The sequence below is a fragment of the Drosophila takahashii genome, chromosome 2L (genome assembly GCF_030179915.1).
Source record: "Drosophila takahashii strain IR98-3 E-12201 chromosome 2L, DtakHiC1v2, whole genome shotgun sequence".
Lineage (NCBI taxonomy): Eukaryota > Metazoa > Arthropoda > Insecta > Diptera > Drosophilidae > Drosophila > Drosophila takahashii.
Window position 1 is genome coordinate 4,904,276 of NC_091678.1, and position 24,479 is coordinate 4,928,754.

The window sequence follows — 24,479 nt, forward strand, 5'->3', positions numbered from 1 at the left end:
GTAAGGATGAGGTCCAGTTTGCCCTAGGATTTTGTGACCCAACGATGGTTTCTATTCCAGCTGAACGCGTCTATGTGAACCCCTGCCAGCCGTCTCCATGCGGTCCAAACTCCCAATGCCGTGAAGTCAACGAGCAAGGAGTCTGTTCCTGCTTGCCAGAGTTTATTGGCAGTCCGCCCGCCTGTCGTCCGGAATGCACCAGTAGCTCGGAGTGCGCCGCCGACAAGGCTTGTGTGAACCGCAAGTGTGTGGATCCCTGTCCCAATGTTTGTGGCCAACAGGCCGAGTGTCGCGTTCGCAACCACAATCCCATTTGCACCTGTCTCAGTGGATTCACGGGTGATCCCTTCACTCGTTGCTACCGTCAGCCGCGTAAGAAAACGGATACGATTCAAAAAGGTCTTCAGCTTACCATAGAAAACAAATCAATTCCAGCTCCTCCTCCGATCATCGAACGTGAACCCCTTGACCCTTGCGTTCCTTCGCCCTGCGGAGCGAACTCCCAGTGTCGCGAGATTCATGGCACACCATCCTGCTCGTGCCTTCCACAATATCTGGGTACTCCACCCAATTGCCGACCGGAGTGTTCCATCAATGCCGAGTGTCCCAGTCATCAGGCCTGCATCAATCAGAAGTGCCGCGATCCCTGTCCGGGTTCCTGTGGCCTCAACACCCAGTGCAATGTGATTAACCACACGCCCATCTGCAGTTGTGTATCGGGTTATATTGGGGACCCGTTCAGCGTTTGTAATCCCCAGCCAATACCAGAGAAAAGTAAGAAACAATCGCAACCAAGAGTCACGATTATAAATCATATCTTAAATCTTAAAATAGTACGTGACCCAGTGCCACCCGAGGATCCGTGCAATCCATCGCCTTGTGGTTCCAACACCCAATGCAACAATGGGGTATGCTCCTGTTTGCCCGAATACCACGGTGATCCTTATACCGGTTGTCGTCCCGAGTGCGTCCTGCACACAGATTGTGACCGCAGTCAGGCTTGTGTTCGTCACAAGTGCGTTGATCCCTGTCCAGGTGTCTGTGGCATCAATGCGATATGTGAGGTTCTGAATCACATACCCAATTGTCGCTGCTTGGAAAGAATGCAGGGCAATGCCTTCATTCAGTGTAGTCCCATTCCACGTAAGAAAAGTTTACCCCAAGCAAAGATCTCGTACTACAAAGTCGATTACCTTGCAGAGCTCGACGTCGTTCAGAATCCTTGCCAGCCCTCACCCTGCGGACCCAACTCTCAGTGTCGCGTTGTTAACCAGCAGGCCATCTGCTCCTGCATCTCGCCCTTCATAGGAAGCCCGCCCTTCTGTCGTCCGGAATGTACCACCAATTCGGAGTGCCCCTTGAATTTGGCCTGTCGCAACCAGAAGTGCAGTGATCCCTGTCCCGGCGTCTGTGGTCGCGGTGCCCAGTGTCATGTGACCAATCACTCGCCCTTCTGCCGCTGCTTGGAGCGCTACACGGGTAATCCGTTTGTGAGTTGCCAGCAGATTATCGAACCACCGGTTCCGCCGCCAAGGCAAACGTGCCTGCCATCACCCTGCGGACCGTACTCTCAGTGTCGAGAAGTAAACGAGTTGCCCTCTTGCACCTGTCTGGCGGACTACATTGGAGTACCGCCCAATTGTCGACCCGAGTGCGTGACCAGTTCGGAGTGTCCCACGAATCAAGCCTGCATTCAGCAAAAGTGTCGCGATCCTTGTCCAGGACTTTGCGGACAATCAGCGGAGTGTCGGGTTCTTTCGCACACGCCAAGCTGCGTTTGTCCGGAGGGAATGGAGGGTGATCCGTTTACCATTTGCACGGAGAAGAGGATTCAGGTGCAGGACCAGTTGGATCCCTGCAATCCCAGCCCTTGTGGAATCAATGCCCGCTGTACCGCCCGCCAAGATGCCGGCTCATGTCAATGTCTGCCCGAATACTTTGGCAATCCCTACGAGGGATGTCGCCCCGAGTGCGTCCTCAATTCGGATTGTCCATCGAACAGGGCTTGCCAGCAGCAGAAGTGCCAGGATCCGTGTCCAGGAACTTGCGGCCAGAATGCCATCTGTAATGTACTCAATCATGTGCCCAGTTGTAGCTGCATCACAGGATTCTCCGGTGATCCGTATCGCTCGTGTGTCCCAGAACGTAAGAGTAGTTATCAGAGTTCAACGAATTTTGTTAACTTCCACGAGTTACCTCCCATTATAGCCGTCAAGGAGTACGTGAATCCCTGCCAGCCATCGCCCTGTGGTCCCAATTCCCAGTGTCGCGAGGTCAACGAGCAAGCCATTTGCTCTTGTCTGCCGGAATATGTGGGAGCTCCGCCTGTGTGTCGCCCCGAGTGTACGATATCCTCAGAGTGTCCGGTGGATAAGGCCTGTGTAAACCAGAAGTGTGTAGATCCCTGTCCCAACACTTGTGGGGAACAGGCCATCTGCCGGGTGGTAAATCACAGTCCCATTTGCTCATGTCGCGCCGGTTACACGGGCGATGCCTTCTTCCGCTGTTTCCCCAAGCCTCGTAAGTGGTGTCTTTCCCAAGTGTTTGATCCCAGTCTAAACTGTATTATCATTCCCGAAGCTGAACCACCGGCACCTGTACAAAAGACTCCGGTTGATCCCTGTGTGCCCTCCCCCTGCGGACCCTACTCCCAGTGCCGTTCTCAGGGCGATGCTCCCGCCTGTTCCTGTTTAGTAGGATATTTGGGAGCTCCTCCCAATTGCCGACCCGAGTGTCGCATCAACGCCGAGTGTCCCAGCAGTCAGGCGTGCATCAATGAGAAGTGCCGGGATCCCTGTCCCGGTTCCTGCGGCTATGGGGCCTTGTGTAATGTGATTAATCACACGCCTAGCTGTACCTGTCCAGCAGGATACTCGGGAGATCCATTCAGTCAGTGTCAGCCACTGCCACCACCGCCAGTAATACGTAAGATTCAGCAGTAAAGGTTAAAAGTGTAGGAGGGACTTAAATCATTCATTTCCTCAGCCGCTAAGCTAGATGATCCGTGCAACCCCTCACCCTGCGGTCCCAATGCTCAGTGCAACAATGGAGTCTGTACTTGCATTCCCGAATACCATGGCGATCCCTACAGCGGTTGCCGACCCGAGTGCATCACCAGTGCGGATTGCTCACGTGAGCTCGCCTGTTCGCGTCACAAGTGCTTCGATCCTTGCCCCGGAACCTGTGCCCCCAATGCCATCTGTAGTGTCCTCAACCACGTGCCCATGTGCACTTGTCCAGAGGGTTTCCAGGGCAATGCGTTTGTACAGTGCCAGCCTGCACCACGTAAATATTTTCCTTCCTGTCATTGGTCCTTCGAACCGGATATCCAATGCAACATTTCCCTTGCAGCCCCTGTCCTTGTCCAGCCATGCCAACCCTCTCCGTGCGGACCCAACTCGCAGTGCCGCGAGGTCAACCAGCAGGCCGTGTGCTCCTGTGTGGCTGGGTACTTTGGAACCCCGCCTCTCTGTCGTCCCGAGTGTACATCCAACTCGGAGTGCTTGTCCCGCCAGGCGTGTGTAAACCAGAGATGCAGTGATCCCTGTCCCGGTTCCTGTGGCCGCAATGCCCAGTGCAGTGTGGTTAACCACAATCCCTTCTGCACCTGCCTGCCGAGATTTACTGGCAATCCCTTCGTGGGTTGTCAACAGATCATCGAGCCACCGCGTCAGGATATTGTGCCTCAGGATCCTTGCCGTCCATCGCCTTGTGGTCCGAACTCTGAATGCCGTGCTGTTGGCGAGACACCAACTTGCACTTGCCTTGCGGAATTCGTTGGCTCTCCGCCTTATTGCAAGCCCGAATGTGTGGCCAACTCGGAATGTGCCTCGAATTTGGCCTGTATCAATCAGAAGTGTCGCGATCCTTGTCCTGGACTATGTGGTCTAAGTGCCACTTGCCGCGTTGTCTCGCACACAGCCATGTGCACTTGCGACATTGGCTTCATCGGAGATCCCTTCACCCAATGTCAGCCTATTAAGCAGGATGTGGAGATCATCAATCCCTGCCAGCCGTCGCCCTGCGGCGCCAACGCCGAGTGCATCCAGAGGAATGGAGCCGGAGCCTGTCAGTGTCTAACGGATTACTTTGGAAACCCTTACGAGGGCTGTCGACCGGAGTGTGTCTTGAACTCGGACTGCCCCTCGAATCGAGCCTGTCAGCAGCAGAAGTGCCGTGATCCCTGCCCCGGAAGCTGTGGACAGAATGCCGAGTGCAATGTAGTGAACCACACGCCCATGTGCAACTGCTTCGCTGGATATGTGGGCGATCCGTATCGCTACTGTAGCCAACCGCCAGAACGTAAGCGAGTTCCAATTATTCACGTAGTTGTACTAAACTTGGTCGTAGTCCTGGATGTAGTTACTAATTTTTTGTACTGTATTCCTAACCCCATAACTAGCTGTTGTCCATGAGTATGTGAATCCTTGTCAACCCTCACCCTGTGGCCCGAATTCCAATTGTCGCGAGGTCAACGAGCAGGCGGTCTGCTCCTGCCGCGCGGAGTTCGAGGGAGCACCGCCCAACTGTCGACCCCAGTGCACCTCGAGCTCTGAATGCTCGCCCAGCAAGGCGTGCATCAAGCAAAAGTGTGTCGATCCCTGTCCCGGTGTTTGTGGCCAGCAGGCAATCTGCGAGGTGCGCAACCATAGTCCCATTTGTAGGTGTCCCACCGGCATGACCGGTGATCCCTTCGTGCGCTGTCTACCTCGACCAACAAGTAAGGATGAGTGTTGTGTGTATTTGACCAACCCTAACCCGTTCTACCCCAATGTTAGTTTCACCACCGCCCCTGAGGGATGTAGCTCCCTATCGCGATCCCTGCCTGCCCTCACCCTGCGGCCTGTACTCCTCCTGCAGGAATCAACAGGATCAGGCCGTTTGCTCTTGCCTGCCCAACTACTTTGGCACTCCGCCGCATTGTCGTCCCGAGTGTTCGATCAATGCCGAGTGCCCCAGTCACTTGGCCTGCATCGGCGAACGATGCCGTGATCCTTGTCCCGGTGCCTGTGGTCAGCAGACCGAGTGCCGAGTTATCAGCCACGTTCCCAGTTGTGTTTGCCTGCGTGGCTATGTGGGCGATGCCTTCCTAGCCTGTCATCCGGCACCACGTAAGAGTTGTCTATTGGTGATCCCTCCTTGAGACTAAGACCAAACCCCCTTTGCAGCCCCACCAGCCCGTGAAGAACCCCGTGATCCCTGCAATCCCAGTCCCTGCGGCAGTAATGCCATCTGCTCCAATCAGGGAGATTGCTCATGTGTGGCCGACTATCAGGGTGATCCCTACGTGGCCTGCAGACCCGAGTGCGTTCTCAGTTCGGAGTGTCCCCGTAACCTGGCCTGTGTGCAGCAAAAGTGCACTGATCCCTGCCCCGGAACCTGTGGCTCCAATGCCATCTGCGAGGTGGTCAATCACATTGCCATGTGTCATTGTCCCGAGCGAATGACGGGCAATGCTTTTGTGCAGTGTACCCCAGTGCAACGTAGGTTTACCCCTCTAGTCTTTAAGAATCCCAGTTCATTCTTTAACCCTTCTCCAGTGGATGTGTACCGCAATCCTTGTAATCCCTCGCCATGTGGTTCCTATGCCGAATGTCGGGAGCAGAACGGTCAGGCTGTGTGCAGCTGTCTTCGTAATTACTTTGGTGTGCCACCTTCTTGTCGACCCGAGTGTAGCACCAACTACGATTGTTCCCCCAGTTTGGCCTGTCAGAATCAACGGTGCGTCGATCCTTGTCCAGGATCGTGTGGGGCCTATGCCGAGTGTCGAGTCGTTAGCCACAGTCCCTTCTGTAGTTGCCGACCCGGTTATACGGGAAATCCCATCGTTCAATGTCATGTGATTAGTAAGTTAAAAAACATCTTCAGAGGAGATCATACATTTAACGACCCACCTTTAGTTGAACCCCAGCGAGATATCGTACCCCAAGATCCTTGCCAGCCCTCTCCATGTGGACCAAACAGCGAATGTCGCCGCGTGGGCGATACACCTTCCTGCTCCTGCCTGCCCAACTACTTTGGCACTCCGCCCAACTGCCGACCCGAATGTGTCTCCAACTCCGAGTGCAGTCAGTTGCAAGTGTGCACGAATAACCGATGTAGGGATCCTTGTCCAGGACTCTGCGGCACCGATGCCGTATGTCGTGTTATCAGTCACAGTGCCATGTGCTACTGCCAACCGGGATACATCGGTGATCCCTTCGTCCGCTGTGAACCACAGAGACTAAGGGAACCGATTGAGATAGTTCAACCCTGCAATCCGAATCCCTGCGGCTCCTTTGCCGAGTGTCGTCAGCAGAATGGAGTCGGTTCCTGTCAGTGTCTGCCCGAGTATTTCGGCAATCCCTACGAGGGATGTCGCCCTGAGTGTACCATCGACTCCGATTGCTCCTCTCAGCTGGCCTGTGTCAATCAGAAGTGCCGCGATCCCTGCCCCGGAAGTTGTGGCCAAAATGCCGAGTGCTTCGTGCGTAATCACCTGCCCACCTGCAACTGCCTGAGTGGCTATGTGGGAGATCCCTATCGGTATTGCAACATTGAACCGAAACGTAAGGAGAACCTCTTACCACCCTTCAACTTGCCTCTAGACCTCTTGACATCTCTTACAGCCATTCGGGAATATGTAAACCCCTGTCAACCCTCTCCATGTGGACCCAACTCTCAGTGCCGCGAGCTAAACGGAGTGGCCACCTGCTCCTGTCTGCCGGAGTATGTGGGTCTTCCGCCGGGTTGTAGGCCTGAGTGTACCGTCTCCTCGGAGTGCAATCTTGACAGGGCCTGCGTTCGTCACAAGTGCACTGATCCTTGTCCAGGAGCCTGTGGCACTTCTGCCAACTGCCAGGTGGTTAACCATGCTCCACTCTGCTCTTGTCAAGCGGGCTTCACAGGAGATCCCTTCACCCGTTGTTACCCGATTCCTCGTAAGTTTTCCAAAAGCTGAGTTGCCAAGTGCACACGTCTTAACTCCTCCTTAATCCTCCCCCGTTTAGCTCCACCCACTCATATACTCCAAGATATAGAGCGCGATCCTTGCCAACCATCTCCCTGTGGGGCAAATGCCCAGTGTAGGCAGTCCCAGGGTCAAGCCATCTGCTCCTGTTTGCCCAACTACTTTGGTGTCCCGCCCACATGTCGACCCGAGTGCACTCAGAGTTCAGAGTGCCCGTCCAGTCTGGCGTGCATCAATCAACGATGCGTGGATCCCTGTCCCGGTTCCTGTGCCTATAACGCCCTGTGTCATGTGCGCAATCACGTGCCCAGTTGTCAGTGTCCCGTGGGCTATGTGGGTGATCCGTTCACCAACTGTCAACCCGAACCTCCAGCACCACGTAAGAACTATAAAACCCAGTTGGTCCATGTGTAATACCCTGTCCTTACCCCTCCAGCCAAACCCATTGCTCTCGACGACCCCTGTAATCCTTCGCCCTGTGGACCAAATGCCCTGTGCCAGAATGGTCAGTGTTCGTGCATTGAAGAGTACCAAGGAGATCCTTATACCGGCTGTCGTCCGGAGTGTGTGCTTAATGCAGATTGTGCGCGAAATCGAGCTTGTGTTCGTCACAAGTGTGTTGATCCTTGTCCAGGTACCTGTGCTCCCAACGCCATTTGCGATGTGATCAACCACATTGCCATGTGTCGTTGCCCACAGCGCATGACAGGCAATGCCTTTATCCAATGTGAGACTCCTCCAGTTTCGCTGGCTCCTCCTGATCCCTGCTACCCCTCGCCCTGCGGTCCCAACAGTCGCTGCCGTGTGTTTAACAACAATGCCGTGTGCTCCTGCATCGAGGATTTCATTGGAACGCCACCAAATTGCCGACCGGAGTGTACTCATAACTCTGATTGCCTGCCCAGACTGGCGTGCCAGAGGCAGCATTGCATGGATCCGTGCCCAGGAACTTGTGGCTTCAATGCTCTTTGCCATGTGGTCAACCATGCTCCGATTTGCAGCTGCCCACCCAGGCACAATGGAAACCCCTTCCTGGGCTGCTTCCCAGAACCAGTGCGACGTGATGAGATCATAACCAGGCATCCGTGCCAGCCGTCGCCATGTGGACCATATGCCAAGTGCACAGCGGTGGGAGATCAGGCGCAGTGCAGCTGCCTGGCTGAATATATTGGAACGCCGCCCAATTGTCGACCGGAGTGTGTGACCAATTCGGAGTGCTCCTTCGACAAGGCCTGCTTGAACCAACGTTGCCGCGATCCCTGTCCCGGAACTTGTGGCTCGAATGCCAATTGCCATGTGCTAAGCCATGCTGCCATGTGCTACTGCCTACCTGGCTACACTGGTGACCCGTTCACGTCGTGCCGTCAGGTGCCATTGATCCAGCACGAGGAGATCATTCAACCCTGCTCTCCCAGTCCTTGCGGAGCCAATGCTGTGTGTCGCCAGGAGGGCAATGTCGGTTCCTGCCAGTGTCTTCCGGAGTACTACGGCAATCCCTACGAGATTTGCCGACCGGAGTGTGTAACGAATAACGATTGCCCGGCTCACAAATCCTGCCAGCACATGAAGTGCCGGGATCCTTGTCCCGGAGTCTGTGCCTTGAATGCCTTGTGTCGCGTTATTGATCACTTGCCTACTTGTCATTGTCACAATGGCTACGTTGGTGACCCCTATCGCTACTGTCAGATTCCCGAGAAACGTGAGTCTCAGATTGATTGTGTTTCGTCCTCCTAAGCTAATCAGTAAATTCCCCCTACCCTTTAGCTGTCCTCAAAGACTATGTCAATCCCTGCCAGCCCTCGCCGTGTGGTCCCAACTCGCAGTGCCGTGAGAACAACGAGCAGGCCATCTGCTCATGTCTTCCCGAGTACGTGGGTGTTCCACCCAATTGCCGACCCGAGTGCGTGACCAGTGCAGAGTGTCCGCATGACAAGGCTTGCATTGGGCAAAAGTGCAGCGATCCCTGTCCCGGTGTGTGTGGCACCAATGCCGAGTGTCGTGTCATCCAGCATGCCCCCATTTGCAGTTGTCGTCCCGGTTTCACAGGCGACGCGTTTTCGCGCTGCTTGCCCCTGCCACGTAAGATATATCCTCTAGGATGTCCTTAAGACATTTACTTGACCTTGTTCCTCCTCCAACTTACAGCCCCAAGACCACCACAGTTGGACGTCTATCGAAATCCCTGTGTGCCCTCGCCTTGTGGCCAGTATGCCGAGTGCCGGGATAACCAGGGAACTGCCACCTGCAGTTGTCTGACCTCCTACTTTGGGACTCCGGCCAACTGTCGCCCCGAATGTACGATCAATCCCGACTGTCCGGCTCATTTGGCCTGTCAGCAGCAGCGGTGTCGCGATCCCTGTCCCGGAGCCTGTGGATTCAATGCCCTGTGCACGGTCATCAATCACAATCCCACTTGTCAGTGTGCCCCTGGACTAATCGGCAACGCCTTTACATCCTGCCATGCTCCACCGCCAATCGCTCGCGATCCCCCGCAAATAGTTGATCCCTGTTCATTGATCACCTGCGGACCCAATGCAGTTTGCAATCAGGGACAATGTAGTTGTCTGCCTGAGTTCGTGGGTAACCCATTGGTGGGATGTCGTCCGGAATGTGTGCTGAGTACGGAATGCGACTGGAACAAGGCGTGCGTGAGGAACAAGTGCATCGATCCCTGTCCCGGAACCTGCGGCTCCAATGCGATCTGTGAGGTGCACAGACACGTGGCCATGTGTCACTGTCCACCGGGAATGACTGGAAATGCCTTCAGCCAATGCCGACCCTTGCCACCAGCTATAATACGAGATGTCATCGATCCTTGCCAGCCCTCGCCATGTGGACCCAATGCCCAGTGTAGGAATATCAATGGACAAGCCGTTTGCTCCTGTCTTCCTGACTTCATTGGAGTCCCACCTTCCTGCAGACCAGAGTGCGTGAGCAATGCGGAGTGTCCGCTGCACTTGGCTTGTCTCCAACAACATTGCCGCGATCCCTGTCCCGGAGTTTGTGGCCAGAATGCCGAATGCCGTGTGATTAATCACAGCCCGAACTGCAATTGCATTGGATCCTTCACGGGAAATCCATTCGTGGCTTGTCATCGTCCACCGCCACCGATTAGACAGGATCCCATCGATCCTTGCCAGCCATCGCCATGTGGAGCCAACGCAGAATGTCGTAACCAGGGAAGCAATGCTCAATGCACTTGTCTAACCGGCTTCATTGGTACTCCACCGAACTGCAGACCCGAGTGTGTTTCCAACTCGGATTGTCCCACGAATCTGGCCTGCCTAAATCAAAAATGCCGCGATCCCTGTCCAGGTGTATGTGGCTCCAACGCCGAGTGCTATGTGATTAATCATACACCCATGTGCACATGCTTGGCTGGACAAACCGGCAATCCTTTCGTGGGCTGTCAAGTGGTTCGGGATGTCCCTGCACCACTTACACCGTGTGTTCCGAGTCCTTGTGGAGCCAATGCTCAATGCACTGAAAGAAATGGAGCTGTAGCTTGTCAGTGCTTGCCCGAATTCTACGGCAATCCCTACGAGGGCTGTCGACCAGAGTGCGTGCTCAACTCGGATTGTCCCAGCCACCTGGCTTGTCTGAATCAACATTGCCGTGATCCTTGTCCCGGAACTTGTGGTCCAAATGCCCAATGTCAAGTACGCGAACATCTGCCGCAGTGCAACTGCCTTGTGGGCTACCAGGGAAATCCCTACGTGTACTGCAGTGTCCTAAGAGAACGTAAGACGAACTTAGAAGGACCAAATAATAGATTTAGAACTTACCCTGAATTTTCCCCAATAGCTCTGCCTGAACCGATTCCCTCCCGTCCATGTCAACCCTCGCCCTGCGGTCCAAACTCTCAGTGTCGCGAGTCGAACAACCAGGCCATCTGCAAGTGCTTGCCCGACTTTATAGGATCCCCACCTGCCTGTAGACCCGAGTGTACCATCTCCAGCGAATGTGATTTGACCCTGGCTTGCGTCCAACAACACTGTATCGATCCCTGTCCAGGTGTCTGCGGCACTAGTGCCCAGTGTCGGGTGATTAATCACAGTCCTCACTGTAGTTGCCTGCCTGGTTTCACGGGTGACGCCATCAGTGGTTGCCAGCGCATACGTAAGACTCGGATTTGTAATACCTCTGTGAGCCCTTGTAACCCCGAACCCTTTGCAGCACCCGCAATTAGTTACGATGTCCCCAAGGAAACCTACCGCGATCCCTGTGTTCCCTCTCCCTGCGGAACCTTTGGCCAGTGCCGAGCTCAAGGCAACCAGGCTGTATGCTCATGTATTCCCGGCTACTTTGGAGCTCCTCCGAATTGCCAGCCGGAGTGCGTGATTAATCCGGACTGCCCGTCCCATTTGGCGTGCATCAGTGAAAAGTGTCGCGATCCGTGTCCCGGTTCTTGTGGCCTTCAGGCCCAATGCAATGTCATCAATCATACACCCATCTGCAGTTGTCCCTCAGGCTATCAGGGCAATCCCTTCGTCAGCTGCCAACGAACTCCTCCTCCGCCGCCGACAACTCCAGTCCTTCGCGATGCCTGCAATCCCTCGCCTTGCGGATCCAATGCAATCTGCAGCGCCAATGGTCAGTGCTCATGTCTTCCTGACTTTGATGGCAATCCCTATGTGGGCTGTCGTCCCGAGTGCGTCCTTAATACGGATTGTGCGAGAGACAAAGCCTGCCAGCGCAGCAAGTGCAAGGATCCCTGCCCCGGAGCATGTGGTGTGGGATCAGTTTGCGAGGTTCGCAACCACATTCCAACCTGCAGTTGTCCGCCCGGAACTTCGGGCAACGCCTTCGTTCAGTGTACCCTGGTGCAATGTGGGTTTCAATCAGATTTTAGTATCCAGAACCCTTTTAACAACTCCTTACTCCTCCGTTTAGCTTCACCAGTGATACCTTTGAACCCCTGCCAACCGTCGCCGTGTGGAAACAATGCCCAATGCCGGGTGGCCAACGATCAGGCCGTTTGCTCCTGCTTACCTGGATACTTTGGTGTTCCACCCAAGTGTCGCCCCGAGTGCACCATCAACTCGGACTGCGCCCCACATCTTGCGTGCCTGAATCAACACTGTCGGGATCCTTGTCCCGGAGCCTGTGGGCAGTTTGCCCAGTGCCAGGTCATCCGACATGTGCCGCACTGTAGTTGCCCGCAAGGATACTCAGGCAATGCCTTCATCCTGTGTCATCGTCTGCCGCCCCCACCATTGATTCAAAGGGAACCGCTCAATCCTTGCTCGCCATCACCTTGTGGACCTAATGCAGAGTGCACTAATCAAAATGAACAGGCCGTTTGCAAGTGTTTGAAGGACTATGTGGGAACACCACCCAACTGTCGACCCGAGTGCATAACCTCTTCCGAGTGTCCCAATCACCTAGCTTGCATTGGTCAGCAATGCAAGGATCCTTGTCCCGGACTTTGCGGCAACGCGGCCAGCTGTCAAGTGGTTAGCCATGTGCCCTCGTGCATCTGCATTGGGGACTTCATTGGTGACCCCTTCACCGGCTGCTATGCCCGGCCGCAGATTCAGCGGGAGCAAATTAATCCCTGCGCCCAGAACCCGTGCGGCAGCAATGCCGTGTGTAGGGAACGTGGAGGAGCAGGTTCGTGCCAGTGTCTGCCGGAATACTACGGCAATCCCTACGAAGGATGTCGACCCGAATGCGTGATCAACTCGGACTGTTCGAGCCACCTGGCCTGCTTGAATCAACACTGCCGCGATCCCTGCCCAGGAAGCTGTGCCCCCAATGCCCAGTGTCAAGTGGTCAATCACGTTCCCAGCTGTAGTTGCTATCCCGGATTTAGTGGTGATCCCTATCGCTATTGTCGTGTGGAGGTCCAGGCGGAACGTAAGAAGCCCTCCCCCAGTCAATTGTCTAATCTTTGCACTAACACACCAATTTACCATTATCCCCAATCTGCACCCTTATGTCCCTCTTTAGCCGTCCAAGTTGTCCACTTTGATCCCTGCCAGCCCTCGCCGTGTGGTCCCAACTCTCAGTGCACAGAAACCCAGGGTCAGGCGGTATGTCGCTGCCTGCCCGAATACTTTGGTTCCCCACCCGCTTGTCGACCTGAGTGCACCACCAATCCCGAATGTCCCAATGATAGAGCTTGCGTGGTTAGGAGATGCACCGATCCTTGTGCGAGTGGTGGCTGTGGTCAGAATGCCATTTGTCGAGCCCATCAGCACAGAGCTCATTGCTCGTGTCATCCGGGTTACACCGGTGATGTCTTCATGCGATGCCTACCTATCCAACCTGTTAGGGATTCGCCTGTGATCCATAGAGATCCCTGTTTGCCCTCGCCCTGTGGACAGTTTGCCCAGTGTCGAGTGGAGTACGGGCAAGCAGTGTGCTCCTGCCTGGAGTCCTACTATGGTACTCCTCCCTACTGCCGGCCCGAGTGTACCCAAAATTCAGATTGTGCGAGTCACAGGGCTTGTGTTAATCAAAGGTGCGTGGATCCCTGCCCCGGGGCATGTGGTCTAAACGCCCAGTGTGATGTGCTCAATCATGTGCCCAGTTGTTCGTGTCTCAGAGGTTTTACGGGAGATCCCTTCTACCGCTGTTATCCCGAGCCAACGCCTTCTCCAACCCCTATTACTATCGTAGCCGATGATCCTTGCCAGCCCTCGCCTTGCGGTCCCAATGCCCAGTGCTCCAATGGTGTCTGTAGTTGTCTGCCTCTCTACCAAGGTGATCCCTACATCGGCTGTCGCCCAGAGTGCGTCTTGAGTACCGAGTGTCCGTGGGACAAGGCCTGCATCCGTAATCGTTGCCTGGATCCGTGTCCAGGAACCTGCGGTTCGGGAGCCACGTGCCAGGTGCACAATCATGTGGCCATGTGCCAGTGTCCGGTTGGCTATCAGGGCAATCCGTTTGTGCTGTGCCAGCAAATACCACTCCAGTCACCTGTGGTGCTCCACCCATGCCAACCTTCCCCTTGTGGACCCCACGGTCAGTGCAGGGAAGTTGGCTCGCAAGCTATTTGCACCTGCCTGCCCGGCTTTTATGGAAATCCACCAGCCTGCCGACCCGAATGTGTCAGCGATCCAGAGTGTCCACCGAGCTTGGCTTGTGTGAATCAGAAGTGCCGCGATCCCTGCCCCGGAGCTTGTGGATACCTGGCCCAGTGCCATGTCATCAATCACAGTCCACAGTGTGTTTGCCCTGCTGGATACACCGGAAGTCCCTACTCCCAGTGCCAGTTGATAAGGGAAGATTACACACCAGTTCAACGAGAACCAATCGATCCCTGCCGGCCATCTCCCTGTGGTCCTCATGCCCAGTGCAGTAGTGAAGGAGGCAACGCAGTTTGCCGCTGTCTTCCGGAATACCTGGGAGTACCACCCTACTGTCGACCGGAGTGCATTGCCAACAGCGAGTGTCCCAGCGACAGGGCCTGCATCAATCGGAAGTGCCAGGATCCATGTCCCGGCCTGTGTGGATACAATGCCATCTGTCGCACCTACAACCATCAGCCAAACTGTGTTTGTGCTCCTGGACTGGTGGGCAATCCCTTCAACTCCTGCCTGCCGCCCACACGACCTCAGGTTTCACCAGCACCACCGACAACGGCCATCGAGGTACTTCAGTATGAGGAACCATTGATCAACGGTTGTGAACCCAATCCCTGTGGAGCGAACGCTCAGTGCAATCAGCGGAGGGGAGTAGTCTCCTGCGTCTGTCTGCCCGACTACTTCGGCAATCCCTACGAGGCCTGCCGACCGGAGTGCATTTTGAACTCCGATTGTCCCTCGAGCAGAGCTTGTGTTCAGCAGAAATGTCGGGATCCGTGTCCCGGTACCTGTGGCCTGAATGCCGAGTGCCATGTCCTGGATCATCTGCCACAGTGCAGGTGTTTCAGTGGCTACACTGGCAATCCCTTGGCCTACTGTGCACCTGTTCCAATTGCAATCCAGCAATGTAAGCATCCATATCCATGCGTTCCAAAACATTTCCCCAATTTAGATAATCAATTTATGTCAACCCCTTTAGCACCCCTGACTCCCTGTGATCCCTCACCCTGCGGACCCAATGCCCAGTGTCATCCCTCGAATAATGAAGCCGTATGCTCCTGTTTACCCGAGTTCTTTGGAACTCCGCCCAATTGTCGACCCGAGTGTACCCTTAACTCAGAGTGTGCCTATGATAAGGCATGCGTGCATCACAAGTGCGTCGATCCGTGTCCTGGAATTTGCGGTATTAATGCAGAGTGTCGCGTACACTATCACAGTCCTATATGTTACTGCATTTCTTCGCATACGGGTGATCCATTCACACGATGCTACGAGATCCCCAAACGTAAGAATACAATTGAAGTCTCTTCTGGCATTCAAAATTCGGTTAACCAAAACCCTTACCATTTTCCAATTAAAACAGCTGTGCGACCACAAATATTTGACACGCCTTCTCCTCCCTATCCGGTTGCCATACCTGATCTAGTGTACATACAACAACAACAACCAGGAATAGTGAATATTCCCTCGGTCCCCCAACCAGGATACCCTCCATCCCAGCCGCCACATTATAATGTCAACTATCCAACGCCACAACCGGCTAGTCCCCAAAAACCAGGAGTTGTCAATATACCATCTGTGTCACAGCCAGTCTACCCATCGCCCCAACCACCGATCTATGATGTCAACTATCCAACAACTCCATATCCAGTACCTCAACAACCCGGTGTCGTGAATATTCCTTCCGTACCCCAACCGGTGCCTCCGACATCGCAGAGACCTCTGTTTATACCATCGCCAGCCAACCCAACATCTCCACCTCAGCCTGGAGTGATTAACATTCCTTCAGTTCCACAACCTGGATATCCTACACCACAGACTCCCGTCTATGATGTAAACTATCCAACTACACCGATACCTCAACAACCTAGCGTGGTTAACATTCCATCTGTGCCACAACCAACATATCCTTCTCCGAATCCACCAATCTATGATGTGAACTACCCATCACCACCACCGCCTCAGATTCCAGTACAACCTGGAGTAATCAATATTCCCTCTGTGCCTCAGCCGACACCTCCGTCGCAGCAACCTCCGGTTTATATACCATCACCAGAGCATCCGACTCCACCGGCCAAACCAGGAGTTATAAATATTCCCTCCGCACCGCAACCAGCACATCCTCCTGTTTACGATGTGAATTATCCAACGACACCGCCGCCTACTCCTCAGAAGCCTGGAGTGATAAATATTCCTTCGGCACCTCAACCAGTGCATCCTTCACCCAACCCACCAGTTTACGATGTAAACTACCCAACAACGCCTTCAGTTCCCCAACAACCAGGAGTTGTTAATATCCCATCGTACCCACAGCCAGTGCCACCGTCTCCCCAACCTCCCATATTTATACCATCCCAGGAGACACCGAGACCAACTCCTTCAAGTCCGGGAGTTATCAATATTCCTTCGGTACCTCAACCTGCTCACCCTACGCCACAGGTTCCAGTTTACGACGTACCCTATCCAACACCACCACCTGTGATAACACCGCAACCTGGAGTTATTAACATTCCATCGATACCACAGCCAGTGCCACCGGTTTCTCAGCGTCCCGTGTTTATACCATCACCTGTAAACACGACACCTGCTCCTCAGCCAGGAGTAATAAATGTACCCTCAGTGCCACAGCCAGTGCATCCAACGTATCAACCTCCTGTTGTCCAGCGACCGGCTATATACGATGTGTACTATCCACCACCTCCGTCAAGACCTGGTGTAATCAATATTCCTTCGCCCCCACGGCCTGTATATCCAGTGCCCCAGCAACCGATCTATGTACCAGCGCCAGTTCTTAATATACCGGCACCAAGACCAGTTATACACAACATTCCATCAGTACCGCAACCGACTTACCCACATCAGAATCCACCTATTCAGGATGTCACATATCCTGCTCCACAACCAACCCCTCCAGCACCGGGAATAATTAACATTCCCACGGTGCCTCAACCTGTGCCATCACCCACTCCTGGTGTGATCAATATTCCGTCGCAACCATCTCCACCGATCTCGGTACCAACTCCAGGAATTGTGAATATTCCATCGGTGCCTCAACCGACATATCCACCTTCAAACCCACCTGTTTACGATGTCAGCTATCCCACGCCACAGCCAACTCCTCCGGCACCAGGGATTATCAATATTCCTTCTGTGCCTCAACCTCTGCCATCACCCACACCTGGTGTGATTAATATACCTTCGCAACCATCTCCACCGATCTCGGTACCAACTCCAGGAATTGTGAATATTCCATCGGTGCCTCAACCGACATATCCACCTTCAAACCCACCTGTTTACGATGTCAGCTATCCCACGCCACAGCCAACTCCTCCGGCACCAGGGATTATCAATATTCCTTCTGTGCCTCAACCTCTGCCATCACCCACACCTGGTGTGATTAATATACCTTCGCAACCATCTCCACCGATCTCGGTACCAACTCCAGGAATTGTGAATATTCCATCGGTGCCTCAACCGACATATCCACCTTCAAACCCACCTGTTTACGATGTCAGCTATCCCACGCCACAGCCAACTCCTCCGGCACCAGGGATTATCAATATTCCTTCTGTGCCTCAACCTCTGCCATCACCCACACCTGGTGTGATTAATATACCTTCGCAACCATCTCCACCGATCTCGGTACCAACTCCAGGAATTGTAAATATTCCATCGGTTCCACAACCGACGTACCCTCATCAGAATCCACCTATTCAGGATGTTACACATCCTTCCCCACAACCAACTCCTCCAGCACCTGGAATTGTCAATATTCCGTCACTACCTCAACCTCTGCCTTCACCCACTCCTGGTGTGATCAATATACCTTCGCAACCATCACCACCGACTTCAGTTCAACAGCCTGGAATTATTAACATTCCATCGTTACCTCAACCTACAACTCCAACCTCACAACAGCCGATAAAGGATGTGCAACATGAGACCGCGAAACCTCAACCCACTCCTGGAGTGATCAATATACCGTCCGTTCCGCAACCGACGTATCCAACTCAACGGCCCTATTACCCGGATGTTAGTTACCCAACTCCTCCGCCTCAACCCATTCCCGGAGTGGTCAACGTTCCATCTGTACCACAGACAACTCCAGCTAGGCCCAACTACGATGTGTCCCGGCCAGATTTCGAGTTCAACCCGTGTTACCCATCACCATGTGGACCCTACTCGCATTGTCACAATCGCTTTGGAGTCGCTGCCTGTGTTTGCCTGCCAAACTACAGAGGAACTCCACCCAATTGTCGGCCGGAATGCGTTATTAACTCGGATTGTCCTTCAGCCTTGGCTTGCATCAACGAAAAGTGTCGCGATCCTTGTCCAGGATCTTGTGCCTACAATGCCGTATGCCGTGTGCATGAACACGTGCCGAATTGCTTCTGTCAAAATGGGTACACCGGAAATCCTTTCGTTTCCTGTCAACCCACACCTATAGCACCTGTGGTTCAGCGTGAGCCCGTTGAGGCGAAGGATCCATGTTATCCATCGATTTGCGGTCCAAACGCCGTGTGCAATAATGGAAAGTGCAGCTGTATACCGGAATATCACGGAGATCCCTATGTTGTCTGTCGACCGGAATGTGTTCTCAATACGGACTGTGCGCGGGATAAGGCTTGCATCCGGCAGAAGTGCCAGGATCCTTGTCCAGGAACTTGTGGTCTGAATGCCTTGTGTCATGTGTACCATCATGTGGCCACTTGCACGTGTCCGGAGCAAATGCAAGGAGATGCCTTTGTGAGATGTGACCCAAGACCCAAACCCAAACCTTTTGATCCACCAGCACCACCTACGACTTCGCCAGCTCTCGTGCCGCAACGTGCTCCGATTAATCCCTGCCAGCCTTCACCCTGTGGTCCCAATGCCCAGTGTCGAGCCTTCCATGAGCAGGCGATTTGCTATTGCCTGCCCGATTTCATTGGCACCCCACCCGCCTGTCGACCGGAGTGCACCTCGAACTCGGACTGTCCCCTCGACAAGTACTGCCTGAATCTCAGGTGTCGCGATCCCTGTCCGGGTGCCTGTGGCATTCGTGCCATTTGCCATGTCCAGAACCACGCGCCCTTGTGCGTGTGTCCACCCCAGTTGACTGGTAATCCGCTCCTGTCTTGCCAACCCATAGGTATACCATATAGAGCAACCAAACCAAAGGAACAAGCATCTAACCACCTTACTTTAGTTATTCCCCCTGTAGAACGCGACGAAGTGAATCCCTGCCAGCCCTCGCCCTGCGGCCCGAACTCCGAGTGCCAAGTGACGCCAGGTGGAGCTCGTTGCTCCTGCCTGCCGCAGTTCCACGGCACCCCGCCCTTCTGTCGCCCGGAATGCGTCAATAGCGCCGATTGTCCGGCGGACAAGGCGTGTCGGAATTACAAGTGCATTGATCCCTGCCCGGGCAGCTGTGGTCTCGCGGCTCTCTGTCGTGTGGTGGCCCATAGTCCCGTGTGCTACTGTCGCGAAGGTTATGTGGGCAATGCCTATAGCCTCTGCACTAGACCTGAACCGAGTCCACCTGCCGTGGTGATCCTTCCCTGCAATCCCAGTCCATGTGGCGTGAACGCTTTCTGTCAGCCCCACAATGACTTGAGCGTTTGCCAGTGTCTGCCGGGTTACTATGGCAATCCATCTGAGATCTGCCGACCCGAATGCACCGTCAACTCGGACTGTCCAAGTCACAGGGCTTGCATGAGCGAAAAGTGTCGCGATCCATGCCCCGGAACTTGTGGCATCAATGCCCTCTGTCAGGTGATTAACCACAACCCGGTATGCGAATGCCAGCCGGGTCATGTGGGCAATCCCTACCACAGCTGTCGTCTTCCACTGCGTGAACGTAAGAAGAGATCTCCTTATTCGAGCTATCTAAAACCAACGACCCTAATGCGAATTCTTCCGCTTTGTTTTTTGCCTTCTCTGCCTTACTTTGATATTATAAGCCCATCGATAATACTCTGTGATATTTTGCTGGAACTTTTTAAAGCTGATCTTAATCCGACTACCCCTTAATCCCGCCAACAACAACAACGCTGTACTTAATTCTCCGCCTCAGTTTTTTCTATTTTTAAGTGCCCTAACCTTATCTGCCCATACCATAAGGTTTCAAATCTCATACCGCCTTGACCAAACATTAAAGATGATCTCAAATATCAAGCTACTATTTTGCTACGCTTTTAAGTTTCTCAACGTTTGCTCTTAATATATATTCGCCCTTAATATTCTGTGATGTTTATGATCTCAAGGTGTCTCCATTGAAGCTCTCATCATCAAAGCTCTGTGATATTTTTTTGGGACTTTCAGCAACAACGCAATACTCAATTCTAGACATTAAGCCGATTCTCTTTCAGCTACCTCATTTGTATAATCTCAAAACCATTAAGAGTCCCTTGGATTCTTCCATCGACTATGCTCAGTGACAATATGCTAGCTCTAGAATTATTTACTTAACCTCGCTTTTGGTTGGCTTTAAATCAATGCTTCGCTTTTGAACCGCTATAGTGCAAATGTTAAAAAACCCCCATTTCCTTTAGCCCCCGCACCGGAATATGTGAATCCCTGCCAGCCGTCACCTTGCGGTGCCAATTCCCAGTGTCGCGAGTCCCAGGGACAGGCCATCTGCTCCTGCCTGCCGGAGTTCGTGGGCACACCGCCCTCCTGCCGACCGGAGTGCGTGATCAGCGCCGAGTGTCCGGCGGACAGGGCGTGCATCAACCAGAAGTGCCAGGATCCTTGTCCCGGAGCCTGTGGCCTGAATGCCCAGTGCCATGTCCGTAACCACAGTCCGCTGTGCTCGTGTCAGCCTGGCTTTACTGGAGATGCTCTGACCCGCTGTCTGCCGGTGCCGCCGCCTCAACCACCGAAGTCGAATGATATCCGCGATCCTTGTGTGCCATCTCCCTGTGGACCCTACTCCCAGTGTCGGGTGGTCAATGGCGGAGCCAGTTGCAGTTGCCTGGCGAACTATGTAGGAGCAGCACCCTACTGCCGTCCCGAGTGCACCATCAATGCCGAGTGTCCCAGCAATCTGGCCTGCATCAACGAGAAGTGCCGTGATCCCTGTCCCGGAGCCTGTGGTTTCGATGCCCAGTGTAGTGTCATCAACCATACGCCCAGTTGCTCGTGTCCCGCGGGTTACACGGGAGATCCGTTCACCAGCTGCCGACTGCTGCCACCACCACCGCCCCCGAAGAGTATGCCCGATCTTTACCCTAATCCTCAGACAGTCCCCTCTAAGCTAGGCCCCATTTATCTTTCAGCTCCCTCCGATCCCTGCCAGCCTTCGCCCTGCGGAGCGAATGCTCTGTGCAACAATGGCCAGTGCTCTTGTTTGCCTGAATACCAGGGTGATCCCTACACCGGATGCCGTCCCGAGTGCGTTCTAAACTCGGATTGTCCCAGGAATAGGGCGTGTGTGAACCAAAAGTGCGTGGATCCTTGTCCAGGACATTGTGGAATTAATGCCCTCTGCGATGCCGTCAACCACATCGCCATGTGTCACTGCCCCGAGAGGATGACGGGCAATGCTTTCGTTGTCTGCCAGCCAATTCGCGATGAGCCACAACCGACTCCCAATCCCTGCCAGCCTTCGCCATGCGGAGCGAATTCGCAGTGCCTGGAGAGGAATGGCAATGCCATCTGCTCCTGCCTGGCCGGATACTTTGGCCAGCCGCCGAATTGCCGACTGGAGTGCTACTCCAGCTCCGATTGCTCCCAGGTGCACAGCTGCATCAACAACAAGTGCGTGGACCCGTGTCCCGGTAAATGTGGCTTGAATGCCGTCTGCCAGGCGATTCAGCATAGAGCCCATTGCGAGTGCATCCCGAGATACACTGGAAATGCCTATGTCTTGTGCAATCCCATTCCGGTGCCCAGGAAACCAGAACCAGTTCGCGATCCCTGTCAACCCTCGCCTTGTGGTTCCAACTCTCAGTGCACCAATGTGAACGGCCAGGCGGAGTGCCGCTGTCTGCCGGAGTTCCAGGGAACCCCGCCCAACTGCCGACCCGAGTGTGTCAGCCACGATGAGTGCGCCAATCACCTGGCCTGCATGAACCGGAAATGCGGTGATCCCTGTCCCGGAAGCTGTGGCCAGGGTGCCCAGTGCACGGTCAGCCTTCACACACCCAACTGTCAGTGCCCCGCGGGCATGACTGGTGATCCATTCCGAATTTGCCTGCCCAAACCACGTGGTAAGATCTCCTGAAGAAAAACTAAATTTAGTGGTACAGATATTGATTTAAAACAGTGGTTGTAGGCAATTTCTCTGGCGCTGCGCTGCTAGCGTTTCGACGCTCACGTACGCTGTCAAGCAAACGCAAGTTTGGCCATCACTGATTGAAAATCTTCCTATAACATTTACTTTTAGGGTCCATACTTTATTAAGAATATGACCCCTTGAGATCCCATACTTTTAGGGTCCCTACCAACCCATTTCAACTTACCTGGTTAATATTAAAGTCCTGGTTACAACTGGGAATATTATTTTATAATATTTAAAAAACCCAATATTTCAAAACCCCCCACAAGTTTGCATATTGTAATTAGGCAGGGTTCCTTTTAAGTCTCCCCCCTTTTTATATACCATCCTAACATATGAATACTCCGATTTCAGACGAACCCAAAGTACCGCCTCCTCCCAAGAATCCGTGCTATCCCTCTCCCTGCGGAACCAATGCCGTGTGCCGCGTCCAAGGAGAGAACTACGTTTGCGAGTGCAGCCAACTGGAGTACATCGGCAATCCCTACGAGGGATGTCGCCCCGAATGCGTGGGCAACTCGGAGTGTCCAGCGAACCAGGCCTGCATCCGCAGCAGGTGCCAGGATCCTTGTCCGGGAGTCTGTGGCCTGGAGGCCATTTGCACCATGAACAACCACATACCGGTCTGCTCCTGTCCACCGGGCTACACGGGCAATGCGTTTGCCCAGTGTACCCGTCAGTTGACGCCGCCTCCTCCCTCGGATCCCTGCTACCCGTCGCCCTGTGGACCCAACTCCATTTGCCGCGTCCAGAACGAGAAATCGGTGTGCGAGTGCCTGCCCGGATTCTTTGGTAATCCGCTGGCCCAGGGCTGTCGCCCGGAGTGCACCCTCAGCTCGGACTGTTCGAAGGATCGGGCCTGCATCAACTCCAAGTGCGTGGATGCCTGCGTGGGAGAGTGTGGATTTGGAGCTGTCTGCCAGACGATCAACCACAGCCCGGTGTGCAGTTGTCCCGCCAACATGGTGGGCAATCCCTTCGTCCAGTGCGAGGAACCTCGCCAGGCCGAGCCCGTCGATCCCTGCCAGCCGTCGCCCTGCCGCAGCAATGGAATCTGTCGCGTTTACAACGGAGCTGCCACCTGCAGTTATCCCGAGTGTGTGATTAATGAGGACTGTTCCCGGGATAGGGCCTGCGTGAGTCAGAAGTGCCGAGATCCTTGCCTGAATGCCTGCGGCATCAATGCCATCTGTCGGGCCATCAACCACAAGGCTGTGTGCAGCTGTCCGCCGGAGTTCTATGGTTCTCCGTATGCCCAGTGCCTGCGACAGATCCCAGAGCCACTGCCCAAGCCGGAGTGCGTTAGCGATGGAGATTGCACCAATGACAAGGCCTGCATCAATCAGGTCTGCCGCAATCCCTGCGAGCAATCGAACCTGTGCGCCCAACAAGCGCGTTGCCATGTCCAGCTCCATCGGCCGCTGTGCGTCTGCAATGAGGGATATACCGGAAATGCCCTGCAGAACTGCTACCTTCTCGGATGTCGATCGGATGGCGAGTGTGCCGCCAATGAGGCCTGCATCAATCAGCAGTGCGTGGATCCCTGCGGATTCACACAGTGCGGAACGGGAGCCATTTGCCGAGCGGACTTTAACCACCGAGCCAGGTGTCACTGCCAGGACGGATACCGCGGCAATCCTCTGGTGCGCTGCGAACGTCCTGAGTGTCGCTCCGATGATGAATGTGCCTTCCATTTGGCCTGCCGCAATGAACGCTGCGAAGATCCCTGCAATTGTGGCCTGGGAGCCCAGTGCCGCGTCGAGAATCATCGTGCCCAGTGCCGTTGTCCAGCTGGCTTCAGTGGAAATCCCGCAGTGAGATGCGACCTGGTGCCCTCGCAACCCGAGGGCTGCACCATGGATGCCGAGTGTCCCAGCAAACTGGCCTGCTTCGGTGGCGAGTGCAAGAACCCCTGCGATGTGACGCATCCTTGTGGCGCCAATGCCAAATGCGAAGTGGTGGACACCCTGCCCCTGCGCACCATGATGTGCAGCTGTTTGCCTGGCTTCGTGGGAGAGGCTGACATTGGATGTCACAAAGGTGAGGATCAACTGGATACTTAGGTGTTCCAGCTTAATTTTTATTTATTTCCAGTTTTTATATAAAGTGCTTATACAAATATATATATATACTCGATTACAAAACCCATTTATAGTGATGCACCTCCTGAGCAGTGGCACCTATAAATATTTTGACTGCACTCTATAACTCTTAACTGTTGCACTTTAAACACTTAGCA

General features: G+C 54.2%; 1 protein-coding gene across 1 annotated transcript in view; it reads left to right on the forward strand.

Annotated features, from left to right (window-relative positions):
• LOC108057764 (fibrillin-like protein dumpy) overlaps nt 1-24,479 on the forward strand; it is a 119,402-nt gene that overhangs the window by 87,865 nt on the left and 7,058 nt on the right. The window contains exons 46-69 of the mRNA XM_070215658.1: nt 61-372; nt 436-774; nt 835-1,143; nt 1,201-2,145; nt 2,209-2,520; nt 2,581-2,925; nt 2,986-4,302; nt 4,403-4,720; nt 4,779-5,111; nt 5,169-5,483; nt 5,541-5,846; nt 5,901-6,548; nt 6,609-6,920; nt 6,990-7,328; nt 7,386-8,648; nt 8,714-9,028; nt 9,095-11,779; nt 11,843-12,808; nt 12,902-15,265; nt 15,344-19,111; nt 19,169-19,819; nt 20,514-21,173; nt 21,240-22,172; nt 22,595-24,280. Coding sequence (XP_070071759.1) covers nt 61-372; nt 436-774; nt 835-1,143; nt 1,201-2,145; nt 2,209-2,520; nt 2,581-2,925; nt 2,986-4,302; nt 4,403-4,720; nt 4,779-5,111; nt 5,169-5,483; nt 5,541-5,846; nt 5,901-6,548; nt 6,609-6,920; nt 6,990-7,328; nt 7,386-8,648; nt 8,714-9,028; nt 9,095-11,779; nt 11,843-12,808; nt 12,902-15,265; nt 15,344-19,111; nt 19,169-19,819; nt 20,514-21,173; nt 21,240-22,172; nt 22,595-24,280 — 21,741 coding nt within the window. The remainder of the gene's footprint in view (nt 1-60; nt 373-435; nt 775-834; nt 1,144-1,200; nt 2,146-2,208; nt 2,521-2,580; nt 2,926-2,985; nt 4,303-4,402; nt 4,721-4,778; nt 5,112-5,168; nt 5,484-5,540; nt 5,847-5,900; nt 6,549-6,608; nt 6,921-6,989; nt 7,329-7,385; nt 8,649-8,713; nt 9,029-9,094; nt 11,780-11,842; nt 12,809-12,901; nt 15,266-15,343; nt 19,112-19,168; nt 19,820-20,513; nt 21,174-21,239; nt 22,173-22,594; nt 24,281-24,479) is intronic.